Source organism: Bison bison, unplaced genomic scaffold, assembly GCF_000754665.1.
Source record: "Bison bison bison isolate TAMUID 2011002044 unplaced genomic scaffold, Bison_UMD1.0 scf7180017864273, whole genome shotgun sequence".
Taxonomy (NCBI): Eukaryota; Metazoa; Chordata; class Mammalia; order Artiodactyla; family Bovidae; genus Bison; species Bison bison.
Genome location: NW_011494845.1, coordinates 750,423 through 770,732, shown reverse-complemented (window position 1 = coordinate 770,732; position 20,310 = coordinate 750,423). Strand labels below are relative to the sequence as shown.

At 36.2% G+C, this 20,310-nt stretch overlaps 1 protein-coding gene across 2 annotated transcripts in view; it reads right to left on the bottom strand.

Annotated features, from left to right (window-relative positions):
- PKIA (protein kinase (cAMP-dependent, catalytic) inhibitor alpha) overlaps positions 1-20,310 on the bottom strand; it is a 100,101-nt gene that overhangs the window by 9,347 nt on the left and 70,444 nt on the right. Inside the window, exon 1 of one of the 2 annotated variants that reach the window (XM_010848768.1) lies at positions 6,437-6,541. The exons of the other annotated variant lie outside the window; for it this stretch is intronic. Coding sequence (XP_010847070.1) covers positions 6,437-6,538 — 102 coding nt within the window. The 5' untranslated portion in view covers positions 6,539-6,541. Of the gene's footprint in view, positions 1-6,436; positions 6,542-20,310 lie in introns of those variants that run through there. 2 annotated transcript variants of the gene reach the window in all.

Sequence of the window (20,310 nt, the reverse complement as noted above, 5' to 3'; positions counted from 1 at the left end):
GCGCAGTGTGGATCAACTGCCCGCCACTTCATGCAGTGTCTTATTAGCATCAAGAACTGCCTTTGCTCTACTGTCACCCTGACGTTCCTAAACATCACCCGGAAAACAGCACGGTGCACTTTCCTTGATCTCATTACTTGATGACTGAGTGTTACCAGAAAAAGCCACAAAATTGTGCCAATTGGCTCAACTAAACATTGTTTACTCAATTATTTGTATATGAGTTGTGCAGAAATTCTTTTGTTTCACTGTGGTTGACTCTTCACTATGCTGCTCTCTGTGGGAAGCATTTCAAACCCTTTCTACTCCACACAACCAGATACTACCTGCCTTAAGAGATGACTCTGAATCTTTCTTCTTGGAAAAGATTAGAATATCTGTTACAAGTTCTCTTAATTTTTTTCTTATCTCAAATATACTTCTCTGCAAATCACTATTTTTTTTTTCTAGATAAACTAGCTGCTTTCTTTTTTAAGGCATGCTACTGATTCTATGAGGAGAAGGCAATGGCACCCCACTCCAGTACTCTTGCCTGGAAAACCCCATGGATGGAGGAGCCTGGTAAGCTGCATCCATGGGGTCGCTAAGTCGGACACGACTGAGCAACTTCACTTTCACTTTTCACTTCCATGCTTTGGAGAAGGAAATGGCAACCCACTCCAGTGTTCTTGCCTGGAGAATCCCAGGGACGGGGGAACCTGGTGGGCTGCCGTCTATGGGGTCACACAGAGTCGGACACGACTAAAGTGACTTAGCAGCAACTGGTTCTATGAAAGTAAAAGATGTTTGCTCCTTGGAAGGAAAGCTATGACAAACCTAGACAGCATATCAAAAAGGAGAGACATCACTTTGCTGACAAAGATCTGTATAGTCAAACTATGGTTTTTCTGGTAGTCATGTACAGATGTAAAAGTTGGAACATAAACAAGTTGAGCACTAAAGAATGGATACTTTCAAATGGTGATGCTGGAGAACTCTTGAGAGTCCCTTGAACTTCAAGGAGACAAAACAAGTCAATCCTAAAGGAAATCAAACCTGAATAGTCATTGGAAGGACTGATTCTGAAGCTAAAGCTCCAATACTTTGGCCACCTGATGTGAAAACCTGACTCATTGGAAAAGACCCTGATGCTGGGAAAGATTGAAGACAGGAGAGGAGGGCAACAGAGCATGACATGGCTGGATGGCATCACTGACTCGAGGGTCATGAATTTGAGTAAACTCCAGGAGACAGTGGAGGACAGAGGAACCTGGAGTGCTACGGTCCATGGAGTCACAGAGGCAGACACGACTTAGCGACTGAACAACAATGACAAATTGTTTCTATTTCTTATTACCTCCAATAGGACCTTGCTGAATCCATCCCCTACACCCCCACCCTCGGTAATTTGTGTCTTTTTTCTCCTCTGGATTTCTTCTTTGAGTTTATAAGCATGTTCAAGTGTTACCTTACTTAAAAAACTGAACCAACCATTCAACTCAATACCCTTTCCTCAACCTTCATACATCTCTGCACTACCTTCTCTTTCCTTCATCAAACTTATCAGAAGGGTTCGGCTACTTTTATTTTCTCATTTTTCTTGACCCAACCTTTAGAATTTTTCTATTCCACTGGCCTTTGTATAGGATTATTATTATTATTATTATTTTTACAGAGACTACTTTCTTACAGATCACTAAATGATCTGTATTAACATTAAATAACTGCTTCAAGGTTCTTGTGAGGGTCCATCCTGTTTGAGCTCTCTGTGACATGATACTGCTAGTTACATTCTCCTCAAAACTCTCCCCTAGCACAAATTAAAAGGTATAGGGGCAAAATAGGAATCAGATGTATCTGTATTTGAGTCTAGAGTTTCCATTTACTTGTTATGTCATGTCTAATCCCTCTGTACTCAGTTCTTTATTTATAGATATGATAATATACTTAGTTCCCATGATGATCATGAAAATTTACTTGGATTATGTATCTCAAGAGCCTAACACAGTGTTTGGCACATGGTGGAAAAGTACTGATTAAAAAAGAAAAAAACAACAGCTGTCACTTACTTAGCTTTCATACTGTCCTGGTTCCATCCCATTTGACTTTTGTATTCTTTACAGATTTCCCTTTCTAGGGTCATCTTTAGAAATAAGGGCACATTTTGTGGAGATTTAGAATCAGTCATTGACCTTGTTTACTTACTGACTTGAATAACTCATCTAATTTCAATGCTTCTAATTTCTCACTATGGATAATACAAAAGTATGCATCTTAAAAAAAAAAAAAGTATGCATCTTCTATATAGAATGTTCTCCCAAGCTCCTCACACACATGAGGAACTGGCTGCTGAATAGGGACTTCCACTTGGTTTTGCAAACATTTCAAATTCAATAAGAAAAAGTTAGACAATAATAAGACACACAAATAGAGAAAATCTGCTTCATTAATACCCCATGTTGACCATGTGCTATGCTGTGCTTAGTTGCTCAGTCATGTCTGACTTTTTGCTACCCCAATTTTTTAGTTATTTCTTTACTTAATATCCATGTCTAATCATTTGCCAAGTCATGTTGGTTTTTATTTGATGTCACTTATAATTATTCTCTGTAAAACATAAGAAAAACTCTCACCAGGATTAGTGCTGAGTTTTCCCATAACCTGGGAAGAACCCACTTCTGGTGCATTAACTTTAACCACTCACTCTCACACTTTGTATGTTACAGAATAATACATTTATCTTCCCAGATCTTCTCTGATGGTGCATTTGTTCAAGTCTGTTAGTCTGCTTGTTTTTTGGGGTGGGGGAGAGGGCAGCATGCATGGTCTTAATCATCCTGACCAGGAATTGAACCCATGCCCCCTGCATTGGGAGCATAATCTTAACCACTGGACCACCAGGGAAATCCCCAAACTTGCCTATTGAAATGGATTTAGCCATCAAAATTCAGCCAAATCCCATCTTCTCTTTGTTTTCTTTCCCCTATCTCATCAGTTAGTATTCCCATGGGCCCTGATTTGTGCCTGTTTAAGAGCCATGAAATTAAAAGATGCTTACTCCTTGGAAGGAAAGTTATGACCAACCTAGACAGCATACTGAAAAGTAGAGATGTTACTTTGCCAAAAAAGGTCCGTCTAGTCAAGGCTATGGTTTTTCCAGTGGTCATGTATGGATGTGAGAGTTGGACTGTGAAGAAAGCTGAGCGCCGAAGAATTGATGCTTTTGAACTGTGGTGTTGGAGAAGACTCTTGAGAGTCTCTTGGACTGCAAGGAGATCCAACCAGTCCATTCTGAAGGAGATCAGCCCTGGGATTTCTTTGGAAGGAATGATGGTAAAGCTGAAACTCCAGTACTTTGGCCACCTCATGTGAAGAGTTGACTCATTGGAAAAGACTCTGATGTTGGGAAGGACTGGGGGCAGGAGGAGAAGGGGACGACAGAGGATGAGATGACTGGATGGCCTCACCGACTCAATGGACATGAGTCTGAGTGAACTCTGGGAGTTGGTGATGGACAGGGAGGCCTGGTGTGCTGCGATTCATGGGGTCGCAAAGAGTCAGACACGACTGAACGACTGAACTGAACTGAAGAGCACTGAAATTCTAACTAGCATTATGGTTGATTCACCTTCTAGACATATCACAAGTTCTGACAAGACAGGAACTGCATTTTGTTAATATTTTAACTGCAAAGTATTCCTAGTAGAGCCGTTAGCACATTATAAGTGCTGAATAAAAGTATGTTGAAAAGAACGAATAATGAAGAAGAAATATATTGATAACCTTTCATCAGTAGCCACAGAGCACATCCCTACTCCTGATGGAACCTAGGTCTTCTGCACTGCAGGCAGATTCTTTACTGTCTGAGCTACCAGGGAAGCCCTACACTAAATTACCAAATTCTAAAACTCTGGAAAGTTTTATAGATGAAAAATCTGAAGACCAGAGAGTTCAAGTTATCTGCCAATTTTCACATAATTAATTGTTTGGAATGAAGGTCTGCAAATTCCCAGTCCACTCTTTCTGTTCTACAAGGTTGCTTGTCTATGGGTAAGCTACGAATTTGGATAGTTTTTGACCTTGAAGTAATTCAGTACCATTAAATATAACAATATTTTCATTACTTACTTAACCACCATTAACAAACATAGTACTTAGTTTCTATGTTACTTTAAAGATGTATAATTGGATATCTTTACAGATATCTTTCTATGGTCATGTTTTGAAATAAGGACACATGCTGTGGAAATTAAGAATCAGTCATTGATCTTCTTATATCCAGAAAATATATCTGATAAAAAGAGTTACAGGAATAAGTTAATCTCACATCCATTGTTATTGTCTTTCATTCTGAGTCTCCTTATGACTTTTTAAAACATAGGCTTTAAAAATAGCACAACCGCTATTATTTCTCATGTAATAACAGTGCTATGAAACAGGCAAAAAATCTTTTTTTTAATTGATCAAAGTAAGTTTCAGGGATGTTAAGTGACTGCTAAATGGAGCACAGAACTATGGCTTAAACCTAGGTCTGTGAGTTTTGCATAAAAAGTATTGTATTCTGCAGTAAAGTTCCTTTTTGTCATTATCATTTTTTCAAATATGCTGCTGCTGCTAAGTCGCTTCAGTCGTGTCCGACTCTGTGCGACCCCATAGATGGCAGCCCACCAGGCTCCCCCGTCCCTGGGATTCTCCAGGCAAGAATATTGGAGTGGGTTGCCATTTACTTCTCCAAAGCATGAAAGTGAAAGTGAAATTGAAGTCGCTCAGTCGTGTCCGACTCTTAGCGACCCCATGATGCACCCTACCAGGCTCCTCCATCCATGGGATTTAAATATAGACTGTCATAGTAATACTCATGTATGTAGGAGTTTACTTCTAATTCACATTTCTGGTAACAGATTTAACAAGATTTGAAATATCAGAGCGAGACACAAAAAAGTGGTGACATTTTCCATGAGAAGATATGAATTAAAAGGTGTACTATGCTATGATATATATATCTGGGGATGTTAATTCCTAGGGATGGTGGTAATTCTACTTGTAAGAGGGGAGCCAATGACTTAATTTGAATTTTCATTATGGTACTCCTAAAAAAAACGAGCTCATGGAAGAAGAAACAGGGTTATGAGAGATGTATTGATACATGTATATTGTGTTCACATTTGAAATGTGTATGCCTAGTTCTCAATTGGATTGAGTAAAGACAATAATGAGAATTTTAAGAGAGTACTTCTGTAAACTTTTCTTCTCCTTAAGCATTTATGAAATATATTTGCTAGACTGATATGCATCCAATTATAAACCTCAGAAACTAAGTACTTGGGCATTCAGTTATGGCACCCATTATAATCATTAATATAATAGTTATTATTGTAAAGTAGTATACCACTCTTCTTACATTTTCTTACTCTAGACAATAAACTTATTTTTCACTAAAAAAACAACAGCTGACAAATAATGCGTATGTAAATACATGAAGGAAGTAATTACATTTTGAAATAAGCTATATAGATGCTAGAAACTAGATCTTTTTTTTCCTCTCTCCATGATTACACTTCCTTAGTGAGTTTCCATTAGGTGCTCAAAACAGTAATTTTTACATGCATAGCAGCTATCTTTCCACATCCAACTAAACATTTAGACACAGCTCTTAAATTTATTGAAATGACTACCAGAGACTGGAAATAACTTTTACAGCATTATAATCACTGTATAATGACTTCTTGCTTGCTTAGACATTCTGGGGAAACTGTTGCCAAATGTTTTGTCTGACAGATATTCACCCAAAAATGACAACAAAAAATATCTAATAAGTGTCTGCTGCTGGTAGAAGTTTAACAGAGTAGCAATGAGCACATATTCTGGCCTTATATAAAATAAACTTGGAAAAAAATTTGGAAAATTTACCAAAGGTGGGCCTTGATTCTTCATTAGACCTTCCTGTTTATGTTGCTATAATTAGAATTTTCTAGACATGACAAAATTGTGGTATTTTTGTCATGTCTAGAAAAGATAATATTCTTTTATTTAATATCTATAAAATATAATATGCTTTTTTCTAGTTATACACAAGAGATATTTATACTAATATCCAAAGTCTGATTAGAGAAAGGAAAAGACATTTTATTATTTAAGTATTGTACTGTTTAAAATTAGATTAAATTTTAAAGCATGTCTCTAAATATTGATATCTAAAAATTCAATCAAAACTCATGACTAAAAAATAATCTTGTTTTCTTAAAAAAGTCTCACTCTCCTTTTTTAACAAAGCAAACAGTATATTGGTATTCTAAATTTTATTTTGTCTAATGGATTTCTAAAGTGAGATTATTCACGTTGGACTTTCCCTTATTCATGCCCTTTATCCTTTTAAATATCATTTACACAAATTGAGAGAATAAACCAGAAGATTTCACCCTACTGGAATTTATAGATTTAAATAGATTGTACTTACGTCTCCTATATTAAACAAATTAAAGCGTCCACACAGATGTATCCTAAGAGAAGTTGGGTCTATGAAGCTGCTTAAATGATTTTTATAGTGACATTGAGTCATGAGCCAAATGGTGACTGGATAACATGCTAATTTTACTCCTGTAAATGGGGACACATGAAATGAGACTCACAGACTTGGAAGAAAGAATGGAGAGAATGTCATCACAGGCACTGAAGTCTTCTAATATAAATGGTATGATTGCTTTTAAAACAGAAGGAAAATACTTCCTATTTATCATTTATAAATGCAATTCCATGACTTCCCAATTGTTACTTTATAAAATAGTGTTAAAATTGTTAAAAGTCCTTGAGTAGTTTACTATGTGCTTAGGGCTTGGTCTATACATTAGTGTTTCTGAAACATTTTGGTCTCAGATATCCATTATATTCTCAAAAATTATTGAGACTGCCAATGAGATTTTGTATATATGGTTACATCTGTCAATATTTACTATATGAGAAATTAAGACTGAAAATTTTAAATATTTATTAATTGACTTAAAATATAAATAACAAGCCCATTACATGTTTCCACAAATAATATATTTTTAGTGAAATAAAATATATTTTCCAAAGCCAGAAAAAAAGTGAGAAGAATGGCATTATTTTACATTTTGAAATTCTCTGGCTTAGTTTCGCAAATGTCTGGCTTAATAAAAGACATCTGGTTTCTCATATCTGGTTCTGCATTCAATCTGTCTCAATATGTTGTTTTAGTTGAAGTATATGAAGAAAATCTGGCATCACACAGATTTCTTAGTTGGAAAAGTGAGGAGAACTTTAATAGCTTTTTCAGATAATTGTCGATATTTAAATTTTGAAATGGGGAATCTAAAAACCATATCAATATGCTCCCCATACTGCTTTATTAAAATCTATTGTCTACTTTGCACTTTAAATGGATCTTTTGACCACATATGTTTTAAAAAATATCATTTGGAAAAATATTGGTTCACTGGGTTACGCAAAATTTCCAAATGGTACCATAGATCATTATACAATATTTCATTTGTTAGTAATGCCATCTATCTCAGCAGAAAAGTTTTTAAGAATTGGGAAACTGACAAGTTCACAGGAGCAGCTAACACATTTTCTAAAATTGTAATTTTTGTTTGAAAGCTCAGCCTTTATCATTGGCAACAGATACAGTGGGATTTTGCCTCTTTTGAAGTGACAAGTTCACTCTGTTCATTTTCAAGAAAGTCTCTGCCAAATACCCAAGTTTGAAAATCCACAGTTTGCTTGTCAGGTCTTTCAAGTAAAAATGGTGATTCATGAGAAAAGTTGCAAATTCAGCTCTTGACCCAAGCAGTCATACATATACGTAAGACAGCCATGTGGTTGGTACCTGCTTTAGTGATGTACCAGTTCATCCATGGAATATTAAGAAGACCTCTACTCAAGGGTGGCGATTGTATATATTTTTAATATATTAATATATCTTTACTGTTTGATCATGTACATTCTTAGGTAAATCTTGCATTTTAAAAATACTAACTCTTGAGTGTGTGGTGGTGAAGAATACCAGGCTTACTAGCAGAGTTTGCTGCTGCTGACTTGATTCATGCTAAGGTGTCAGCAGTTTTCCCCACTTTGGTTCTGCACCATTACTGCAAACGAACATCAGTTAGTTAAGTGAAAAAGGCAAATAGCATCAGTATTAGTATGAAAATTATTTTGAACTTGTGAATCCACTGGAAATATTTCAGGGAATGACCTAAAGGGTTTGTGGGACATGCAGGAGTTGGGGGACCAAATTTTGAGTACTGCTGATCTACACAGTCACAGAAAGCTGTCCAACCAACACTACAGAGAAGGGAACCCTTTAGTAAAGAACTTCACTAAGCAAGTTTTTTGATTCCTAAAACATTTTGGAAATATCAGCTATTTCCATGCTAAGCACTATCATTTTTTCTTTTCCTGTATAAGGTATTACTTATTTATCTAATTCATGCTTACAAAGAATCTAGTAACTTTTTCTAAAAACAACCACCCAGTTTCACATATCAGAGGGTTTCAAAATAAGTCTCAGGAGCTTAGAACAGGGTGCCAGAACTTAAGGCTACTTTAATTCCCCCTTTTTGTTGAACTGGTTTATTTCCTGGTGACACTTTGGAGTGAGTGACAGTAAAGAAATCAAGAACAGCACTCTATTAATAGCAACAATTTGAAAATTTCCACAAAAGCCTCCTCTGCTAAAGCACAATTATAATTCCTGCACTAGATTATGATACTGCATGCTCTGGAATACCATTTACTATAATGGGACCCTTATTGTTATTAGAGTTTGGATAGTGTCCTATCAAAAGTACACTTTAAAAAAGTAATCTTGTATACTAAGTTATAACACACAATAATGCCGACACATATTAATGCTGCCAAATCAAACCCTCTTTTATTCTAAATCCAAGGCACTGACTTTTTTTTAATGACAAAGTATTGGCAGAATGAATTTTGCCTAACATGAGGAAAAAACAGCTAGTCTTTGATGGTTTTTCACAGTAACTTTTTGATTAATACTACTAGAAATAATAACCCATCTACGTTTGTCGGGGGGAGTTCTTTATATTGTCCCTGATCTTCAGTGTATAATACAAATTCTCAAGTTCAAGAATTTCCAACATTTGATACTAATGATTATTCTGTTTTTCCTCTATTCATCATCTCTGATCTCCCAGTCATGTGATAATTGTGATCCTTATGCCTTCATTTAAGATTATATTTCCTTAAATGACATGGGCATATCTTCATATTGTTTTTGTAAATTCATGACCTAGTTCATTGTATTATTACTTCTCTCTTCCTTCAGCCAGATTCAAATCCTTTTTGTTTTCTTTCCACAGTACCTAACAAAAAAACTTTGTAATGAGAAATCCGAGCCTAAAAGTGTTACAAAGCCAGAAACACAGGCTACCTTGCTTGAGGAAACATTTACAGTATCTAATTAGGCAACAAGTGACCTCAAAGCTACTCATGAATTTCTTTGCTCCTTTCTAGCTGACCTGTTTACCATCCTTAAAAACAACAATTTATTGTTTTGCACTTCTTAAGTCTTATTTCATCTTCTTACTCTCCACAGAAAACCTTGCCTATTGACTTTATGGAGAATGTCAAGGTCATCCTACATAAATTCCTTCAGTTTCTCTTTCTATATCATCACAACTACCATCTCTTTATCTGAGTCCTTTTGCCAACATGAATACTCGACTAGTGCCCCTATTATTGTTCCTTCAATCCTCCCGTGCCCTCCTGCCTTTTCTCTCCTCCAATGCCTATAAAATCACTTACATTTTACCTGTTATAAAATATATTTCATCTTTTAACTCTGTATGTTCTTACAACACTCACCTTTTACTTGCATTTATTCGCAAACTAATCTTCCTGCATCCTTTACGTTAGCAGTACCCAACATGTTTGGCACCTTTTTGCTTTTGTGGAAGACAATTTTTCCACAGACCAGTTTGGGGGTTAGGGGGAGAGATGGTTTCGGATGATTCAAGCACATAACAATTATTATGCACTTTATTTCTATTATTATTACATTGTAATATATAATGAAAGAATTATAAAACTCATCATAATGCAGAATCAGTGGTAGCCCTGAGCTTGTTTTTCTACAGGTAGACTGTCCCATCTGGGGGTGACAGTAGACAGTGATACCTAAAGCATATTGCTTGTGTCCAGTCTACTCCATAATCTCGTTTTGGTTACCGTCACTTTGGTAACATGAGCCTTGGGGAGGGGCTGTGCAGCCTGGTTCCAAACAGGTCACAGACTGCTACTAGTTTGTGGCCTAGGGGTTGAGAATATCTTCTTTACATTGCTTTATTTTAATTCCTCTGAAGTTTAACTTACATATCTATCAATTTACCAGAACTAATCACAAAATTACAGATTAATCACAAAATTCAATGGGCTTTTCATAATAATCATCTATATTAAATTACATATAACATTTTACATTGTTATTCCTCTCTCCTTGAAACCTCTTTCTCCCTTGGCTCTGATTGTGATTGCACTCTTGATTTCCTCATAGTCTCCTTATATTTCTTCTTGCTCTTTCCCTCCCTTATCTATTAAGTGAAAGCGAAGTCGCTCAGTCGTTTCCGACTCTTTGTGACCCCATGGACTATAGCCTACCAGGCTCCTCAGTCCATGGGATTTTCCAGGCAAGAGTATTGGAGTGGGTTGCCCTTTTCCTTCTCCAAGGGATCTTCCCGACCCAGGGATAGAACCTGGGTCTCCCGCATTGTAGGCAGACACTTTACTGTCTGAGCTACCAGGGAAGTTCTTCTCTTTTTTGTTCTTTATATTCTGTTTGGTAATTCCATTTGTCCCAATTGTCTTAATTTTCAACTGTGTATAGATGGCTATGAAATCTATAATTTGGGGGCAAGATAATTTTTTGAAGCGTAGCTTGGGAATTTTTACTGCCTATTGGATATTGACCCATGGATGTCCTTAAAAACTCAAATTCATTAAGTTCAAGTGGAATTGCTTTGCTACATCTCTACCTCTACTCCCAAAGCTATTTATTATGTTTATCATTTTGGCTCAGACTAAAGAATCTGCTTGCAATGCAGGAAACCCAGGTTCAGTCCCTGGGTTTCGGAAGATTCCCTGAAGAAGAGAATGTCAACCGACTCCAGTATTCTGGCTTAGAAAATTCCACAGACAGAGGAGCCTGGTGGGTTACAGTCCATAGTGTCACAAAGAGTTGGACATGACTGAGCGACTGAATTGAACTGAACTTCCATCTCACTAGTTCTTCCCATTCAATCAATTCCCAAACCTCCTTAATTCTATCTATTCAGTGTTTCTTACATATTCTTCATTTCCATTCTTTCTCTGGTCACTCCCTTTATCTTCTCTCTCAACTACTGCAATTACAGGCTAACTACTTAGTTATCTAAACTTATTCTTCTCCAACTTACCCTTTACACTATCACCGGAATTAACTTTCTAAAACATAAAATACTCAAAAATCTTCAGCGGTTCCTATGCTATGCTATGCTAAGTCACTTCAGTTGTGTCCGACTCTGTGCGACCCCATAGACGGCAGCCCACCAGGCTCCCCTGTCCCTGGGATTCTCCAGGCAAGAACACTGGAGTGGGTTGCCGTTTCCTTCTCCAGCGCATGAAAGTGAAAAGTGAAAGCGAAGTCGCTCAGTCGTGTCCAACTCTTAGCGACCCCATGGACTGCAGCCTACCAGGCTCCTACATCCATGGGATTTTCCAGGCAAGAGTACTGGAGTGGAGTGCCAGTGCTTTCTCCGTTAGTGGTTCCTAGGAACCCACAAAATATAGTTTTAGGTTTTTTGCATGGCCTTCTGAAATTTGAAGCCAGCCTAATTTACTTGCTTTGTTCTCCTATACTCTCTCTCCCAAGCATACAAAGTTAGATCGCAGTAAACACTTGCAATATCTCTGGTGTTCTCTTACTGGTCTTCTCAAGCTATCTTCTCAACCTGGAGTGACCTTCTCTCCCAATGACAAAATCCTCCTCATCTTTCAAGCCTAGTTTATCAGCCACACCACCTCCCCATCTCCAGGTATTATGTAATGAATATTTTTATTATAATATTTATTTGCCTATGGACTGAAGTAACCACACACACATGGAAGCATTAATTATCTTCATGGTGCTCTTCTTCTTATATATTCTTTGACCTCTGAGTCCTTTGAGTCCCTCAGAATGCTTGGCACAAGATTTTGTATATTGTTCTTACATCTGCCAAAAGTGTATTGTAGATTTATTTTTAATTATCTTACTCTAGATCTTAATTGTTAAAGTAAATTTGTCAAGGTTATGCCATTGTCAGTGGTAAAAGCAGCTCAGAAAGCATGTTTCTTTATTCGTATTTATTTCATTTTCTTGTCTCACAGTACTTTTCATCAATATAAAGAGATGAACTATTATTTCCTCTAATACACGTCTTCTTCTGTGTATCCTTAATTATGACAAGATTCTTAAAAATAAGAGTGACAAAAAGCACTCCAGAATTCCAACTAATCTATTCTATTTCACTTTATGGAAGGCTACTTCTTTTTACATTATTTTATATAAAATATATGTGACTAAGTAAATTAATACATGGAATGATTTGTTCTGTCCTTTTGTTAAGGTTTTTGACATCATTTAATATTTCAATGAGTTTATAATTCATTTATTAGCTGATCTTTGAGACATCCCTGCTGAGACAGTCAATTAGCTGAAGAAGTACTGCCAGTTGGCAAGTGACAAGTAATATTACTTGTACATTACAGATGAAGAAACTAAAGCGGAGAGAGGTTAGTCGACTTGTCCGTATCTTAGACAGTGAGTGGTAGTACTGATGTCAGAACAGGGCCCTGGAGTTATTCACATCAAAACCACAAAAGCATCAACAGCCTGGTGCTGGTGCTGTTCTTTATTATATAATACTCTCTAAAGCCTTTGTTTAATCTCCTTTTCTGGCTCTTTATGAGTCCAAAGAGGAAATATACTTTTAAAATCTGTACCTTCTCATTAAACTAAGACTATTTTTCTCCATTAAATAAATATTTAGCTTTGGAAAGGATGTTTGAACATCAACATATTTCTTCTCAAAATAACTCATTATTAACTTTTCCATCTGATCAAATCACTCTCAGTAATATTGTCTGTTCTGTTCCAAGTTGTAACTATGACCATAACAAAAGTTATTGTTTACTAATTATTTATCAATAATAATAACAAAAATATCAAGTATTTGCCAGAAAGGTCACAAGACATTTATGCAAATTGCATAAATTTATCAACAAGTATATCAAATAGGAATGCTCATTATCTCAGTTTTAAAGATAGAATAATAAAGGTTTAGAAACACTGTTATGAAACTGATAGGTGACTTAACCAGTTACAAAACCAACTGACATTTTCCAACATTCATTTTGGAACATACTGTACTTAATTTTTTATTGATGGCTTGCCATCAGCATTTATTTTAAATATGTAAGCAGTTCACATACTGTGTTGAGACTAACTATGTAGGGTGATATTTTATTGACATCCCTACAGAACCCGACTTTTTAATATTATGATTTCTTGATTTCTATATTTTTTCTGCAAACATTTTGCATTCCCACTTCCACATATCTGGTCTACTTATCCATGTGATGGTCTTTATCTTCAGACATCTTGCTGTCGTGGCTATTCAGTGCTGTGACAGTAAAAGCACATTCACTAGGGAACAGGAGTTTGAGAAGGACTTAGAAAATTGACACCTGAAAAATGGCTCTGAAACATGAATAAAAATCTACAAAACTGTGATAAAAACTTGTTTAATTGATATTTCCAACTAATATTACTACAACTCATCAATGGTAATGTTACTTAACTTTCATATAGTTATCTATAATTATACTGAATATGGGATTTGGTCACCTTTAATAGAAATAAGGATGATTTTTCGTTTGTGTTGGAGTATAGCAGATTGACAACGTTGTGATAGTTTCAGGTGAACAATGAAAGAACTCAGCGACACATATACAAGTATCCACTCTCCCTCAAACTCCTCTCCCACCCAGGTCGCTTCATAACCCTAAGCAGAGTTCCATGTGCTATATAGTATGTCCTCGCTGGTTATCCATTTAAAATACAGCAGTGTGTACATGTCCATCTGAGACTCCCTAACTATCCTTCCCCATACAGTACCCCACCCCCAGCAACCATAAGTTCATTCTCTTAAGTCTTTGAGTCTCTTAATGTTTTTAAAGTTCATTTGTATCATCTCTTTTTAGATTCCGGGATATCATATTGCTCCTTCTCTGTCTTATTTCACTCAGTATGATAGGCTCTAGATCTATCCATGTTGCTGCTAATGGCATTATTTCATTATATTCTTTTTAATGGCTAATATTACATTATGGCAATGGCACCCCACTCCAGTACTCTTGCCTGGAAAATTCCATGGATGGAGGAACCTGGAAGGCTGCAGTCCATGGGGTTGCTGAGGGTTGGACACGACTAAGTGACTTCACTTTCACTTTTCACTTTCGTGCATTGGAGAAGGAAATGGCAACCCACTCCAGTGTTCTTGCCTGGAGAATCCCAGGGACGGGGGACCCTGGTGGGCTGCCATCTATGGGGTCGCACAGAGTCGGACACGACTGAAGTGACTTAGCAGCAGCAGCAGTGTGTGTGCGCATGCGTGTGTGTGTGTGCTATCTTCTTATCCATTCCTCTGTTGATGGGCATTTAGGTTGATTCCATGCCTTGGCTATTGTAAGCAGTGTGGCAATGAATACTGAGGTGCATTTATCCTTTGGGACCATGTTTTTCTCCAGCATATTTTAAATCATTTGATAACATTTAGGGTGAAGCTTCTAAAAGTGCAATTACCTAGGACTGACAAAGGTTTAAAAATGGCCCTGCACACACTGAAATAGAAGTGACTTCACTAGGATGCTGAGGCAGAGATGCTGGCCCTTGAGAGTGACAGACCAGGTATGCATTGGAGAGAGCGTTCCCATATAGGAAAGTCAGGGATTCTTATTGAGTGGGGAGCATGAAGGCAGGGAACTCTATAATGAGAATCCTAGGATTGCTTCCAAATTTCTTATTTGATAAATGACAGTATAGTATTCTTTGGTGAATACTGAAGTTGCCTGCCAATGCAGGAGGCTCAAGAGACAGGGGTTTGATCCTTGGGTTGTGAAGATCCCCTGGAGTAGGAAATGGCAACCTGCTCCAGTATTCTTGCTTGGAAAATTCCACAGACTGAGGACCTGGTGGATTACAACCCATAGGGTTGCAAAGAGTCAGACAAGACTGAGCGATTGAACACACACAAAGGAACAGCAGTAAAAGTCTAAGAACGGAACTTCAGCTTATCGCAATGCCACATTTAAAATAAGTTTATCATTCTCTTCCTTTCTGAATGAATGAAAATGCATTAATTAAAAGCACACATATTCACACAAATGCTAATATCTGCTCTTTTACAATCATGTACGTTCTGCATAGTGTCTGTCTAATCCAGTTGAAGTAGTGCTTGAATACTTCAATATGCCTCTTTTCTGCCAAAAAGAAAACTGTTTTTATGACTGTGTTTCAACATATTTTGAATATATGCATAATCACTGCCAATTTATCTGCTTTGCAGATACTAGTTGCCTATACAATATTCAATAGCTCCCTTTACTGAAAGTGTCATTGCTCAGTACTATAATTAATGTTTTTCCTTTTTATTGTATGTCTGAATGTTAGGGTTATTGATTAATCTCTTTATTAACGGAATGATCTTCAGCACAATGTTTAATACTCTTCTTATCAACCATCATATATGTTATCTTGAAAATTTTCCATACATTTACTTTAAATGGGATTTTCAGATTTTTCAGGTATTTTGAGATCAGTAGGATAGGCTGCAGTGAGAAAAGGAAATGCTGAAGGACAATATAAATTAAACAAATTTAAGCAGTTAAAAAATCCATTTTTTATCTAGCCATTGAAAAATACATATTAATATTTATATAATATATATAAATCAACAGTTTCCAGAAAGATAACTGAGCAAAATACCTTAAAATATGAGTTAAAGAATGTTGTCAAACTTGTATATGAATAAAGTAAGACAGTTTTTATAAGCTTAGACAATAAATAATAAGTGCATTTTTGCATAGGAGAGAAGTCGTTACCTGGGAAACCTCATGACATTTTGTAGATTATCGAAATCACTTTCCAGTCAATTTTGAGCATTTCTCCTATCAACTATATTATTAGCATTGGAAGTTACTACTATGACTGTATTTCGTTAACAAGTACATTGAAGAAACGATTTAAAGTGATAAAGATTGGTTTTAACAAAGAAAACCGATGAAGATATTACAATAAACTGAGGAATTAAAAAATCTCAAAGTAGAGAACTTTAATTGACTACAGTATAAATAACTTAACGGTAGAGAGCTTCTGTTTTTCTTGTTTGTCCTCCAAATTTCTGAAGTTTTTTATGCACAGTGCAGGGAGGGTACTAGGCACATATTTAAGAAATGAAAAGTACTGAATTCATTACTTTGTGGTACAAATTAGGATTTCTTTTGTACTGATGTAAGTAGAAGATTTTAATTTCAGCATTATGATTTATTAATGTCTTTTTCTTGGCTTCCCTGATGGCTCAGGGTTAAAGATTCTGCCTTCAATGTGGGAGCCGCAGGAGATGTGGGTTCAATTTCTGGGTTGGAAAGATGCCCTGAAGGAGGGCATGGCAATCCATTCCAGTATTCTTGCCTGGGAAATCCCATGCACCCTGGTAGGCTACAGTGCATAGGATTGCAAAGAGTTGGACATGACTGAAGTGACTTAGCATGCATGTAATGTTTTTATCTAATTTCCAGTTTTGTGTCAACCAAACTTATTTGCATGACAATTAGAGGCCTTTATGTTTATCTTATCTTCCAGTATTTCACTTTTTTTTTTTTTTCAGTATTTCACTTTTACATATCAGTTCATTAATTCACAATTCTGATATTTTTATAGCACAACAAAGACTACAGAAACAGAACAAGCCAAAGAACTCTAAATAAAGCAGATTTCAGATATGAAATTAGAGCCATGGTTAGTTATACTTGCATTTAAGTGCTTCATCTAAAGAGAGGCCTGCAGTCCTGCTACATGTATTAATCACCCAGGGTGACTTTTAAACTTACAATGGCTGGCCCCTCTATCATATCTGATTTTAGTCTAGATGATAATAATTATTTGATCAAGAACTTTATTTTACTGTCTGTAAAGGTACGCATGCACTCACACAATCACCAGTACATTTAAAATCTGTGGGACAGAATTAATTATAGCTATTGAACTTAAACGTCATTTACCAACTTATTAAAGTGCAAGGAAGCAGGTAAAATAAGTGAAAGATAAGACTTCTGTTTTTTAAATTTATTTTTACAGTCTTATAGAAATCTTTATGAAATTATGGTACACAAAAATCTCTTTGCTTTGTTTTCTTGTCTGTGGCAATGCAAACAATGGAAGTTAACCTGGGATTTAAATTAAGGAAAATATATTGTATTAAGTTTAGACCCTGTCCAACTTGCCATTATATTTTTTTCAAACAAATAAATCTTTCTTCTCTTCCCCCTCTTCCCATCTCCCTTTAAGTTATGTCAGCTCTAACCTCTGCCTGCCTCCCATCCTCTCCACACACACTTTGTTGCCTCATACTTATCTCCTTTACTATATGTGTTTTTGTACTTACTGCTACACAATATTTTGACAATAAAAGATGGTAAATGCAGGGAGAGGTGTTTCAAGAATGAAGGAAACTGTCCTCACACATTTTTAACACAGAAATACAATTTTTCAAAAATGAATTACAAAACAGCAAAATTTAAAAAAAATTGTAACTAAAGCTTGCCGATAATATTATCATCCCACTTAAAGAAGCAAGAGGGATAAGGCACAGAAGGAATGTGGTGTTGAGGGCAATGAAAATAAGCAGTTATTGCAAACTATTATATGCTGCATTCAACGGATTCAGAAGATAGAGGCTTGAGTGCTGTCATTATTTCTTGTCTGCTGTTTGATGCCGGGCGAAATATTTAATTTCATTGGACTTCAGTTTCTATGCCTCTAAAATGTGAGTTCCCAGGCTAAGAAAATATTTCAAATCTTTTTTATGACTAAAAGTCACTGACTTTAGTGTCCGTATCCTTCACAAAGGTAGCATTCTTGTAAAACGCCTTTGTGGAAAGGAAAAGCTATATTTAGAGAGTCCACTCTGTGTCCAGGGTGATCTCAAGTCATACTGCTATTTATAACCAGGTGTAGGCCAGTAGGACAACACATCTGCTTTAACTAATAACTGCCCAGGTTTCTTAGAGTGAAAGATAAGTTTTTCATTATTCTAAGTGTTGACCTTAGGAAGTATTGAAAGCAAGAACTGTTTTAATTTACTTCCTGAATTGTCCAGTTACATGGACTGATATGAAATGTGATTTAAAAAGTTGCATTTAAATTTGAACATATAGCTACTGTTTCATCATAGACCTCTTAACAGATAAACATATGCAACCATATTGAGTTTCTGCAAGGGAGTGCTCTGTATAGTTTCTTTCCCTTATAAATTTCATGCCAATTTACTCCATTTCTAAAGGCAGGTAGACATTCATAAATTTCTCTAAGAACTTATTTTCATTTCTATGAATCTTTATTTTATTTTGATACTGAAAACTTTACCAAATTCTTAGACATTGGTAGAGTGAAAAACAAAATGCATAATTAGGGAAAAATAAAAAAATCTTGAATAGAAAATAAGATGTTATGCTGTTAATAACATAAATCAACACAAATAGACTGAAAAGTTGACCACAATTTTTTACAATGGTATAAATGAGTTTTTAACTTTGCGATTCTCCAAGAAAAAGAGGATTACCTAACTTAGGGATCTTTTCCTCTTATTTTGTACTTTTTTTAGCAGTCTCAAAAATTATAGAAGTTAAAATGACAATAAAAACAATTTATTTTCCAAACCATTTGAGAATAGCTGCCAACACAATGCAATGTCTCCCCTAATCCTCTAGTATTTCCTACAAACATATACTCAATATATTCAAATATAATCATAAAAATCAGGAAATTAACACTGACTCATTACTACATGGCTATCTAATATTGAGTCCCCTTTCCATTTTATCAATTGTCCCAGTCAAGCCATTCATAATAAAATGACCAGCCCAGAATCATATATTGCATTTAGTTGACCCGTCTCTTTAGCATTAATCTAAAAAATTTTCTCAGGCTTCCACTAAATTTCATTAACTAGAAAATTTTAATGACTATAAATCAGTTATTTTGTAGGATTTAGTTTGTATTTGTCTCATTAGATTCAGGATATGTGTAATTAGCAGGAATGACACAGTGGTGAAGCTCTTGTTCTTCTTACTGCATCCTACAAATCATTTTGGCAAATTTTAACTTGTAACCCTACTGGAATATTATTTTACTCACTTGAGTAAGGGGTATCAGTCAGTCTTCTCCATTGTAGTTATTTTTTCTCCTTTAATATTAATAATTTTGTGGTAAACTACTTTGCAATTATCTAAATATACTGTTCCTCATCAAACATAATTTGATCCTCTTTCTCTTTTGTCACTTGAAGCTCAGTTGCATCTCATTGGTGAGTTGCATGATAATTAGTACTGAATCTGATCTCCTCATATCTCAGCAAATACACCAGCCTGTTGTACAGTCACTAAGTCGTGTCCAACTCTTTGCAACCCCATGAACTGGAGCCTGCCAGACTTCTCTGTCTTTGGGATTTCCCAGGCAAGAATATTGGACTGGGTTGCTATTTCCTCCTCAAGGGGATATTCACACCCAGGAATAAAACCTGCGTCTCCAGCATTGGCAGGTTATTCTTTACTGCTGTGCCCCCAGCTTGGTGTCTCTTAAAGGACTGAATACCATCTGCAACAGAATAAACTGAGGTACTCGCTAAAATTCAGATCCATGGACCCTGTCATGATATCTGTTCAGAAGTTCTGTAGTGGGTAATGGGTATTTAGAAGACTTTAGCTAATTCTCATGAATTAAATATTGATACTGAAACTATGTCTAATCACTCAAAGTTCACGGTTTAAAACACATCAGAGATCAGATCAGTCGCTCAGTCATGTCCGACTCTTTGCGACCCCATGAATTGCAGCACGCCAGGCCTCCCTGTCCATCACCAACTCCCAGAGTTCACTCAGACTCACGTCCATCGAGACAGTGATGCCATCCAGCCATCTCATCCTCTGTCGTCCCCTTCTTCTCCTGCCCCCAATCCCTCCCAGCATCAGAGCTTTTCCAATGAGTCAACTCTTCAC